At 19.8% G+C, this 12,500-nt stretch overlaps 7 protein-coding genes across 7 annotated transcripts; 4 read left to right on the forward strand and 3 right to left on the reverse strand.

Annotated features, from left to right (window-relative positions):
• Window positions 1-46: 46 nt before the first annotated feature.
• On the forward strand, window positions 47-2,713 carry DDB_G0290763 (hypothetical protein; the record flags this gene model as incomplete). Its single annotated transcript, XM_630472.1, has 1 exon — window positions 47-2,713. The coding sequence occupies one exon, from the start codon at window positions 47-49 to the stop codon at window positions 2,711-2,713; it is 2,667 nt and encodes an 888-aa protein (XP_635564.1).
• Window positions 2,714-3,106: 393 nt separating this feature from the next.
• DDB_G0290753 (C2 domain-containing protein) lies at window positions 3,107-3,862 on the forward strand (the record flags this gene model as incomplete). Its single annotated transcript, XM_630473.1, has 3 exons — window positions 3,107-3,145; window positions 3,215-3,233; window positions 3,333-3,862. The coding sequence occupies 3 exons, from the start codon at window positions 3,107-3,109 to the stop codon at window positions 3,860-3,862; spliced, it is 588 nt and encodes a 195-aa protein (XP_635565.1).
• A 408-nt stretch (window positions 3,863-4,270) lies between these two features.
• Window positions 4,271-4,896, forward strand: DDB_G0290755 (C2 domain-containing protein; the record flags this gene model as incomplete). The annotated part of the gene is made up of 2 exons (XM_630474.1): window positions 4,271-4,308; window positions 4,389-4,896. The coding sequence occupies 2 exons, from the start codon at window positions 4,271-4,273 to the stop codon at window positions 4,894-4,896; spliced, it is 546 nt and encodes a 181-aa protein (XP_635566.1).
• A 71-nt stretch (window positions 4,897-4,967) lies between these two features.
• dynF (dynactin subunit p27) lies at window positions 4,968-5,674 on the reverse strand (the record flags this gene model as incomplete). Its single annotated transcript, XM_630475.1, has 2 exons — window positions 4,968-5,260; window positions 5,398-5,674. The coding sequence occupies 2 exons, from the start codon at window positions 5,672-5,674 to the stop codon at window positions 4,968-4,970; spliced, it is 570 nt and encodes a 189-aa protein (XP_635567.1).
• Window positions 5,675-6,139: 465 nt separating this feature from the next.
• eIF2b4 (eIF2B GDP-GTP exchange factor) lies at window positions 6,140-8,122 on the forward strand (the record flags this gene model as incomplete). Its single annotated transcript, XM_630476.1, has 2 exons — window positions 6,140-6,268; window positions 6,392-8,122. The coding sequence occupies 2 exons, from the start codon at window positions 6,140-6,142 to the stop codon at window positions 8,120-8,122; spliced, it is 1,860 nt and encodes a 619-aa protein (XP_635568.1).
• A 129-nt stretch (window positions 8,123-8,251) lies between these two features.
• Window positions 8,252-9,312, reverse strand: DDB_G0295693 (hypothetical protein; the record flags this gene model as incomplete). The annotated part of the gene is made up of 2 exons (XM_001732988.1): window positions 8,252-8,674; window positions 8,767-9,312. 2 exons carry the CDS (start codon window positions 9,310-9,312, stop codon window positions 8,252-8,254), a joined length of 969 nt encoding a protein of 322 aa, XP_001733040.1.
• A 368-nt stretch (window positions 9,313-9,680) lies between these two features.
• On the reverse strand, window positions 9,681-11,737 carry sid1 (transmembrane protein; the record flags this gene model as incomplete). The annotated part of the gene is made up of 7 exons (XM_001732989.1): window positions 9,681-9,778; window positions 9,886-9,906; window positions 10,013-10,236; window positions 10,356-10,622; window positions 10,761-10,917; window positions 11,112-11,457; window positions 11,552-11,737. 7 exons carry the CDS (start codon window positions 11,735-11,737, stop codon window positions 9,681-9,683), a joined length of 1,299 nt encoding a protein of 432 aa, XP_001733041.1.
• Window positions 11,738-12,500: the final 763 nt, after the last annotated feature.

Here is a 12,500-nt window from a genome sequence, read left to right on the forward strand (position 1 = left end):
AACAAATTTATCACCAGATTATGATTCAATCATTTCAATAAATAAAATGATAGAAAGTAAATTATTTTACATTATAGCGGAGAAAGTTAAAAGGAATTGTGAATATTTAATATTTGATATAACCAAACCAAATCTAATTGAAATTTTCAAGGCAATCAAAAATGATAAAATTTTTTATATTCAATTTTTTAAACTTTATAAAAAAGAAATCGATAGATTTAATAAGAATAATGATAATGTTGGTTACTATTATGATAATGAATATGAAAGTTTCATAGTCAATCAATTAATTGAATCTAGGAATTTACAAGCAATTAAAATATTAGTTGATACATTTAAATATAAACCAAATTTGAATAACCTATTAAATTCAATTTATTCAGGTTCATTCAAAATAATTGAATACTTTATGATGATGAAAAATCATTTTCAATTATCAAATATTTCAATTACAAAATCTTTAAAAAATAAATTTGATTCAAATTCTTTTAATGGTTTATTATATTATTCAAATCTATTTACAATTTTAAATAATAGTGATAGTGGTAGTGCTAGTGGTATTGGTAGTGGTATAACAGTTCATTTTATATGTGACAGAATTCAAAATTCAGATTTTAAAATAATTGAAAATTTTACAATAAAACAATTAATTTCAATTTGTAAATTATTTTTTAAATATAATCCAAATAATAATAATAATTTAATTTCAGTTCAAGAAATTGATGAATTCATCATTAAAAATAAAATTAAAATTAAAAATCAAACTTTAAAATCAATTATATTAAAATTATTAATAAATAATCATGATGATGACAATAGTAATGACAATAGTAATAATAATAATAATAATAATAATAATAATAATAATAATAATAATAATAATAATAATAATAATAATAATAATAATAATAATAATAATAATAATAATAATAATAATAATAATAATAATAATAATAATAATAATAATAATAATAATAATAATAATATAGAAGGGATTAAAGAATTTATAATAAAATTATTAGATTTATTTTATTCAATGTATAAACACAAGAAAACACCAATTATAGATATTTTATATAATGAAGATTTAAATAACATTAAAACAATTAGCTTTTGTTTTAAATTACATTATTATTTAAAATTATCATTAAGATTTGGCGCACCTACTTTATTTATTAAATGTTATAGATTTAATAAGGATAGATGTTTAGAATCATTTTTAATAAAACAATTTAGAAAAACATATTCAAATTCAAATTCAAATTCAAAAACAGTATTATTCTCACATTGTAATAATAAAGAAAAACAAATTGAATTTATAAATCAAGTTATTAAATTTAAAAATGATCTTCCAAATCCACTTTTATTTTTTTATTTAGTTATTAGTTTTGATAGTTTAGAGTTAATAAAAATGGTAGAAAAAGGATTTACAGATAATAATAATAATAATAACAACAATAATAATAACTTACTCGAATATAAAGAAACCTATAATAATAAAATACCATTCATAATTACACGTTATATTAGATCAATACAGGTAATGGAATATTTATTTGAAAATCATAAAAATCATTTTATTCAAACCTCTTCATCTTCATATATTAGTTTTTTTATTAATTTAAATTTATTCAAACATTTTGAAAAATTAATTAAAATTGAACAAAATGAAAATGAATTTTATGATAGCAATAATAATAATCCAAATAATAACGATATCTCCAATAATAATAACAATAATAATAATCCAAATAATAATATTAGAAATTTAAATGGTAAAATTTATAAAATTCAAAGTTTTAATCCATTTGGTAATTGGTTTACAAAGGAACATCATTCAATTGAAATTGTTCAATATATACTTTCAAAACCAAATTATTATAAGATAGAATATAGTCAATTTTATTCAAATTGTGATTATTGGTATCCTTCTAACGGTGGTGATAATTTTAGATTAAAAATGTATAAATTAATTGCGCTACATGCAATTAATCAACCAGAGGTACTTTCGAATATGGAAATTACCCTACCGATTAGATCAATGTCGTTATGTCTTTTAAAGTTATTGAATTGGTTATTCATTAATTTTAATGACCAACTTTTACCAAAAAGTAGTGTTTTTAGTAAAGGTAGATTCATTTCAACAGGTATAATTCATCGTTATATTAAAACAATTGTAACCACTTGTGATTACAATGATAAGTATTTATATTTCGGTGATTTTCATAATATACCTTATTACGCTTCAGAATTTGGTAATTTATATTTAATTGATAAAATTTTTAATAGATTCGTTTTAGATGAACCATATTTAAAAGAAAATCAAAAATCAATTGAAAATGTAATCTATTTAATGATTTTAACAATCATTAAAAAATCAAGATTTTATATTTTAAAATATATTTTTAAAAATTATAGTATTGTTTTTAAAAGTAATAATAATAATAATAATAATAATAATAATAATAATAATAATAATAATAATAATAATAATAATAATAATAATAATAATAATAATAATAATAATAATAATAATAATAGTATTTTATCTTCAATTAATTTGAAAAATTTATTATTTGAATCTCTTAAACTTGGTCAAATTAAAACTTCAGAGTTTCTTTTCCAATTTACAGATATTTCAAATGATGAATTTAAAAGAGTTGCAAGTAAAAATTCAATTAATCATTTTGGTAAAAGATTTACTAAAAAGTAATAATAATAATTAAATAAAAATAATAATTGAATAAATAAAAAAATAAAAACTCTAATAATATTTTATTTTTTGCCTGTGCGTATTGCTCAAGCCCTAACTGCATGCACAATTAGGTAGGAATGTCGATTTGATTTTTTTTTTTTTTTTTGATTTTCAAATCCTTGAATTGGTTGGTGATCAAAACCTTTTTTTTGATTTTTTTTTTTTTTTTTTAATTTTTTTTTTTCAAAGTTTTTGTGAAAATATCTTCAGTACACAAAAAAATTAACGGCTTTGATTTCTTTTATTTTTATTTTAAAATAAAAAATTCGAAAAGTCTTAAATAAAAAAAATAAAAAAAAAAAAACTAATTGTATAACAGTAATAATTAAATTAAAAATAAAGATAAAAAAAATGTCAGGGAATATTTATATGGATATTATTGCATCCCAAGTATGTAAAAAATAAAAAAAAACTAAAAAAATAAAAAAATTCTAATATTTATTAATTTATTTATTTTAGGTTAGTCAAGGCAACTTTGGTAAGGTTTTTTTTTTTTTTTTTTATTTATTAATTTAAAATATTAATTTTTTTTTTTTTTTTTTTTTTTATATATATATATATATAAATAAATAAATAGGTGGAAAGAATGGACAATTTGGTTATTTAGCAAAAGATAAAAGTAGAAGAGAAAAGAAATTAACAAAAGAGACTAAATTTGAAGCACCAAAAAAGAAAGTTGAAGAAAAATTTGAATGCAATGTTTTTATTGGTAGTGGAACAGCAAAATCTACTGATAGTAATGGTTTATCAGATCCATTTGTTATTATTTGGAGTGTTGATGCTGAAGGACAACCAGATAAATCACTTTTCAAAAGTAAAGTTTGTAAAAAAACTTTAACTCCAAACTGGGATGAAAAGGGTACTTTAAAATTAAAGGAATCTTATAAATCATTAATTGTTGAATTATGGGATCACGATTTATTAACTGCAAATGATTTCATTGGTAGAGCTAGAATAAATGTTGATGCTATTAATATTAAAAAATACAGTTATACCTTCAAAGATACCATTAGTGTTTATGATGGTGAAATATCAACTCCAAGTGGTACTGTCTATATTGAAATTACCAATTCAAGTTCAACTAAATCATTTTCTTCATGTGCTTAAATAAATAAATAAATAAATAAATAAATAAATAAATAAATAAATAAATAAATAAATTTAATTATCTCAAATTGATTTAAAAATAAATTTTTTTTTTTTTTTTTTTTTTTTTTTTTTTTTTTTTAATACACTTTAATAATAGTAATTGAATTACTTGACAAAAGATTATTCTTAAAAATTATTAATAGACAATTGATTCATAGAATATAGTTACATTAATTTAATAAATTGGAATTTAATTTTTTTTTTTTTTTTGTTAAAGGTAACACAAAATTGTAAAAATATCTAATCAAAAAAAAAAAATAAAAAAATAAAAAAAAAAAAAAAAAAAAAACAAATCAAACAATTTGAAAATAAAATATAAAATTCAAATAAATAATTAATTTCAATAAATAAATATTAAAAAAAAAAATGTCAGGTGATTTATATTTGGATATGCTTGCCACTCAGTAAGTTTTATTATATTATTATATTATTTTATTTACTTCAAATACTTATAATAAAAAAAAAAAAAAAAAAAAAAAAAAAGAGTTAATCAAGGTAATATGGGTGGTAAAGGTGGACCATTTGGATATTTATGGAAAGAAAAAAATAGAAAAGATAAAAAAAAAGATAAAACACCAAAACCAAAGAAACAAGAAGATTATACAGTTTGTGACATTCATATAGGTAGTGGTTCAGTTAGAGATGCAAAAGATAGTAATGGTTTAGCTGATCCTTTCGTTATGATTTGGAGTGTAAATATTGAAGGTGATCATGATAAATGTATTTATAAAAGTAAAGTTTGTAAAGAAACTTTAACACCAAATTGGAATGAAGATGGTGAACTTAAAATGAAGAATGGAAGTTACAGAGAATGCATTCTAGAGTTATGGGATCATGATACCTTTACTGCAAATGATTTCATTGGTAGAGCTTTAATCTTTCCAAGTTCTGTAACTTTTGGTATGGAATATAAAGAAAATGTTAAAGTTTTTGATAAAGATGATAAAACAAATCCAACTGGTACTGTTGAAATTAATATTAAAAGAAAATAAAAAAAATAAAAAAATAAAAAATAAAAGAGAGATACCAATTAATTTACAATTTTTGTGTTTTTTTATTATTATTATTTTTCCAAGATTGGAGTTTTTTTAATAGTATGAAATAAAGGTATTGATTTATGTAATAATTCTAAATGAGTCATGTGAATACTTGAATGATGGTCATATGGTAAAGTTGAAGTTGTTTGAATTTGACTATTTTGAGTTTGTGCAATTATAGTATTATTTTCACAAATTTTATCCTCTGAAACTATACAACCTGCTCCAATTGAACATTGATCTTTTATTATTGTATTCTTTAATATTTTACATTTTGGTTCAAAAACATTTCCATTTCCAATTGATTTACATTCTATATCTATTATTAATTAGTTTTTATAAAAATAAATAAAAGTATAAATATATGTTTATATGTGTGTGTGTGTGTGTGTTTGTATGATTATTTCTATTTTATATTATTATTATTTTTTTTTTTTTGAAAAAGAAAATGCATACAAGATCCAACTTCAAATAAATTATTTGAACCAATTATCATTGGTTCAGGTGATTTATTTACAATTTGAACTAATTCTTCTATAATATTATTTTCACCAATAATAATTGGACCTGCACCCTCTGAAATTATAATAGATGATCTTGGGTGTAAAACAGTTCCAATTGCAATTTGAACACCATTACTAACTGTGCTATCTTGGCAAATTAATGATTTATTTATTACAACTGGTGATGTTTGTGTTGGTGATGTAATTGTTGGTGATGGTGCTGTTGACATTATTTATTATATATATATATATATATATATATATATATTTATCCCTACTCCTAAACAATGAACAATGAACAACAGAAAAAAAAAAAAAAAAAAGATTTTTTATTTTTAATTTTTTTTTTTATTTATTTTTTTTTTTATTTATTTTTTATTTATTTTTATTTTTTTTTTTTTTATTTTTTTTTTTTTTTTTAAAAAACTCAATTTTTTTTTTATAAAATTTTCATTATTGACGATTTTCAGCAAATAATTATTTTCTGTTTTTTATTTAATACAAAGAGACTATAGTTTAGGTTACTAATAATCACTAAAATATTTATAAATAAAAGAAAATATAATAAAAGAATAATAAATTCATTTCATCAAAAAAATTTTTAATACACAGTTTGATATATATATAAATTTTTAAAGCATTAAAAAAAAAAAAAAAAAAAAAAAATTTAATAAAATAAAATAATAAAATAAACAATGTCATCATTTGGAAAGAATAGCTCATATAGAGATACTGGTGCATCTCTTAAAGAATTAGGTGATTATTTAGATAGTAAACAAGAAGGAAAACCAACTCATCAAAAAACTATAGGTTTCGATACAAATGTAAGTTTTATTGTTGCAAAAACATTTATTTTTTTTGAGAAAATATAAAGAAAATTAATTGTTATTTATTTTTTTTTAAAAAAAAAATACAAATAATAATAAATAATAAATTTAATAAAAAAGACATCACCAGTTTCAATCCCAACTATTATTTCACCACCATTGGGGTCAAATAATTCAAATTATGGAAAGAGCCCAAAATCATCATACGATAATAAACAAACATCACCATTATTATCAGCATCAAATAATAGAAAAAACAATAATAATAACAATAATAATAATAATGCCACTTCACCAAAAGATTCATCAATTATAGGTAAAAATAATGTAAATTCAGATTTATCAAAAGTATCATCATCATTAAATGAATTGAAATTTGAAAAACAACCAATAGGTTCAACATCTTCAACACCAACATCCACTCCATCATCTACACCATCATCATCAACTCCATCATCAACTCCATCAACACCAAATACAAATTCACAACAACAACAACAACAACAACAACAACAAAAGAAACAACAACAACAACAACCAAAACAACCACAACAACCAAAACAACAATCAAAGCAACAAGCAACACAACAAGATAAAAAAGATAAAGAACAACAACAACAACAACAAGATAAACAAGATAAAGAATCAAATGAAATTAAAGGATCAAAAGAAGTTGCTAAAGATGGTCAACATGGTGTTAAACAATTCGATGATCCAAAGCAAAGGGGTAAAATTACAAAGAAAAAGATTATAAAAGTTGGTGAAAGTTCAAGATCCGTTCAATTATTTAATCATTTACCACAATATAATTCAGAGTTTTCAATGGGTGTATCGGTATCAACCGATGAACCAAATGAGAAATATCCAATTCATCCAGATATCATTTCATTGGGATTAAAGTATGCAGAGTTTAAGATTGCAGGTTCAAATGCACGTGCAATCGCAATGATGACAGCATTCATTCAAATCTTTAAGGACTACGTTGCTGCACCAGATAAGGTTTACAGTAGAGAGTTGGATAGCCTCTTAAAGAGAAATATTCAATTCCTCGTAGATTGTAGACCAATCTCAATCTCTATGGGTAATTCAATCAATTATGTCAAACATAAACTTTCACTCACCAACAATATGTCACACGAGGGTGCAAGAGATTACCTCATCAAATCAATCAATGAATTCATTGAACGTATTCAAATGGCCGATAATGCAATCGTAAAACATGGTTGCTCAAAGATTAATGATGGTGATGTAATTCTAACTTATGCCTCCTCTCATGTCGTAGAGTTGATCATTCAACAAGCTATTCAAGATAAAAAGAAATTCCGTTTAATCATTGTCGACTCTCGTCCAAAACATGAAGGTAGAGAATTACTACATCGTTTGGTTTTACATGGTGTTAAAATAACCTATATCATGTTACACGCAGTCAGTTACATTATGAAAGAGGTTACCAAGGTTTTCGTTGGTGCTTACTCTGTTCTTTCAAATGGTAATTTAATCTCTAGAAGTGGTACAAGTTTAGTGGCATCAATGGCTAAATTCTACAATGTTCCATTCATTGTTTGTTGTGAAACCTATAAATTCACTGAACGTGTTCAATTGGATTCAATTTGTTTCAATCAAATTGGTAATCCTCAAGATTTGGTTCAAAATTTAGGTGAAAAAGAAGGTTCAAAGAGTTTATTAGAGAATTGGGAATCTTATAGCACTTTAAAACTTTTAAATTTAATGTACGATTTAACTCCAATTGAATTAATTGATATGGTTATCACTGAATTCGGTATGTTACCTCCAACTTCAATTCCTGTAGTTTTAAGAGAATATAGAAAAGAGGTAATTTCTATAAATTAAAATATAATAAAAAAATAAAAAAAAAATAAAATAAAATTAAAAAAAAAAAAAATCTATATATATATATATAGATATATTGTTATTTTGTTATCTTTTAAGATTTAAAAAATATCCATTATTTTCTAATAATTAAATATTTTTATTTATTGAAATATTTGGTAAATAACTTAATTTTATAAATAAATTATTATTATTATTTTTATTGTTTGAAATTATACAATAAGGTAATCTTGAATCATAATAAATTAAATCACCCTTTTTTAAAGTAATTTCTTTGAGTTGAGAAATTAAATTTGAATCATATTTGTATAGTTCACTTGTTGAATTTATTGATCTATATTGATTTTTTGATAGATTTATTTTCTCTTTTGAATATTTTTCACAAATATATTGGATTGATTTTTTATGATATTTAGGTATTAAATTTATTGAAGCTGTTGAATCATCACCAATAAATAAAATTGAATTGATTGGTCTCCATTTTTTTAATTGTATACTTTCAATGATTTTATCTTTATTTACTATCTCACTTTTAAATAAACTAAATGGATTCTAAATTTATAAAATCCACAATATTAATAATTATAATTATTAAATCAAAAAAAAAAAAAGTATTTATATTACAATAATTTATTTATACCTACACAGTCTAAAATAATTACTTTTTCTCTTTTATTATTAATATTACTATTATTATCATTAATATTATTATTATTATTATTTGTGTTTAATATTATATCAGTTGGTGAGAAATTATTATATATATTAGGCCATTCACTATATTCTATATTGTTATTATTGGTTTTATGAGAATTTGAATAGGTAATTTGAAATAATTGAGAAAATGAATTTAAAAAGTTTTGATTTGTTTTAATTATAGATTCATTTATGATATAATTATTATCATTTATTAATGATTTTAGTTGCTTTTGTTCAGAAAATAAATCAATATCATTTTTTATAATATATCCATTGTCATTAAAATGTTCTAAATCATGTAATGATAAGGGTCCATTAATTCTATTCTTTATTACCGATATATTACCATTAGTAATAGTGGAACTATTATTCATCTGTTTATTGATCTTTTCAATATTAAAACATCCATCAATATGTATATAATTTCTTATTTCATTTTTAATATTACTTAATTGAAATAATTTAGTTATTGTCTTGTTACTTTTAATCATTATTACTTTTTTATTTAAAAAAAAAAAAAGTGAATAAAAAAGTGAAAAAAAAAAAAAAGTGAAAAAAAGAGACCAAAAAAAAAAAAGATTTTTTCTTGAGGTGTTTTGGTAATAACAATGTTTCATATATATGTAAATAAAAAAAAATAAAAAAAGAAAAATAAAGAAATATTTTTGATTCCAACTATTTATTTTTTATATTAATCTTTATTTAATTTATTTTTATATATATATATTTTTTTTTGGAAGTTTAATGTTGTAATTAATGATTTTTAATTATAACTACTAGGCTATTATTAATCTTTTTTATTATTATTAGTTATTATTATTTTAATATTTATAGTTTGTTTTATATATATTATATATATTTAAAAGACGTGAATCAAAGAACGAGGGACAGTTCTCAAGTCCCAATCGACAAAGTAAACTATGGCCATAATTGAAAAAAGTCCAATTGCTGATAAGACTATTGAATAGGATAGGATGGATTAGTATTTTATTTTTATTTTTTATTATTATTATTATTATTATTATTATTTTATTAATGTTTTATTTTAAAAAATATAAACTTACAATGCCATAAATCATGAGTATCTAATAAAAAAAAAAAATTAATAAAAATAATTAATAATTAATAATTTGATATTAAATATATATAGATATATATATATGTATTTATTTATAAAAAATAAAAACATACCCCAATAATTAAAGATGATACATGGTCTATTCAATAATAATGATTCATCAAAAGTATAAAACTTATTTGTAACGGAAATTTCAAAGTAATACAAACCAAATCCCCATGATAAAAACATAATAGCGAATAATACCCAAACAAATAGATATACTTTTTCACCATATTTTATTTTCATTGCTATATAATAAAATAAATAAATTAAAAAGTCTAATACCATTACTCCTCTATTATTATTTATTATTATTAATATTAATATTTATATGTAGTTTAATTATTAGTATAAATTATAGTATAGAAAGGTGTTGTTGTTATTTGTTTATTATTAATTACTACTAATACATACAAAATTAAATTTGAAAAGTTTTTAGAAATACTACCCATCATACCATAGACAGCAAAAGCAATGACAATAGCCCAACTTAAAATATTTGCAATTAAAAGTGCAAAAAATCTTGGTTTATCATCAATTGTTGAAGGACGAATTAATTTCTTTAATGTTCTCCATAAAAATCCAATACTTGGATTTAAATCCATTCTTTTATGTGCTAATAAATATGATGATCCTATAATTGATACATATCCAAAAACAATAACAAACATTACCCAAAATCTATATATTTGATGAAAATAATAAAAATAAAATATTAGTATAAACTTTAATATTATATACTATCAAATATTAAAAATAAATATATATAATTATTATTATTGTTATTATTATTATATTTTTTAAAAAAAAAACACCTACGCATAAATATTAATATTTGTTAATGAAAGGAAATTAAAGAAAATAAATAATGAAAAGAAACCATATGCTTTAAATGCACCTGCTGTTAAAGTTGCATGTCTTTTTTGATGTAATGCAAAAAATAATAATCCTGATCCAATTAACATATATGTTGTATCTATTTTATAAAATTTAATAGTTAATAAATTATTATTATTATTATTATTATTATTATTATTATTATTATTATTATTATTATTATTATTATTATTATTATTATTATTATTATTATTATTATTATTATTATTATTATTATTATTAATAATAACATGTAATTTATAAATTAAAATATTTATATATATATATACATACCAAATTGAAAATTTAATCTAGAAGGACAAACATGATATAATGCAGAGAAAATACCTTCTAAAATAATTGTTAAACCTAAACTATAGTATAATGATAAATCTGTATGTAAACCATGAATACCATCTTCTTGATGTGATGTGAAATGAGTTATCAATATGAATGATGTTCCTGCTATCAAGTAAAATAAATTCGAGAGTACATTGTTGAATGATGGTATACCTAAAAATGGTCTTAAACATTTATAATTATAATAACATTTAATCTCTGGATCTGTTATTTGAAATACAACAAATTGAATTGATGGTAAACTATAAAATGCTGATACTATTAATAATATTTTCCAAAACTAAATAAAATAAAATAAAAAAAAAGTATTATTATTTTATTATTTTATTAACCAATTTGAAAAAAAAAAAAAAAAAAAAATATTCAATACATACATATTTCAAATAAACAGGTTGAGTTTTAAGTTGCCTTCTAGTTTCAGATTGTGATAATAGCTCTTGAACGTTTAATACTGTTGTCGATGATGATGATGATGAAGCATTATCTAATAATGATTCTTCCTCGTTATATCCTAAATCGATCATTGTTCCTCCTGTTTTGGAGTTATTTGATTTCTCCATTTTTTATTTATTTTTTTTTATATTTTTATATTTTTATATTTTATTTTATGTGTCGGTTTAATTATTTACAGAGAAAATATAAATATATAAGTGTGCGTGTGTTTTTTTTTTTTTTTTTTTTTTTTTCGCTCAAATTTGAAATCCCAATATTATTATTATTTTTATTATTTATTATCTTAACTATTATTATATAAGGGGAAAACAAAATAAAAAAAAATAAAAAAATAAGTAAAAATAAAAAAATAAAAAAATAGAAAACCTGAAAAAAAAAGTCAATTTATGTAAAAGAGAATGAAAAAAAAAAAAAAAAGATGTACAAATACTATTTTTTGTTTTTTTTTTTCTCAAAAATTCGAAAAATTATAAAAAAATAAAATTTAATTAATTTTTTAATTTTATTTTTTTTACCAGCGCATTTTTTTATTATAAAATAAAAAAAATTATTTTTAGAAAAAAGATAAAAAAAATATAAAAAAAAAAACATAAAGATAAAATGTTTAAAAAAATATCTTTTTTTATTTTTTTATTGAAATGGGACAAGGTAAGAGTTAATTTAGTAATAAATAAAAAAAAGGTTGAAAATTTTAAAAAAAAAAAATAAAAATAAAAACAAATAAAAAAAAAAAAAAAAAAAGATATAAAGATTTAATTTAAAATTAATTTAATCTTTTTATCATTATAACTATAATAAAATTGAGATTTTCTTTTTTTGTGGATTGTTGTTTTATTTTTTGGTAAATGTAATTTTTTTTTATGTTGGTAC

The sequence above is a fragment of the Dictyostelium discoideum genome, assembly GCF_000004695.1.
Source record: "Dictyostelium discoideum AX4 chromosome 5 chromosome, whole genome shotgun sequence".
NCBI lineage: Eukaryota > Evosea > Eumycetozoa > Dictyosteliales > Dictyosteliaceae > Dictyostelium > Dictyostelium discoideum.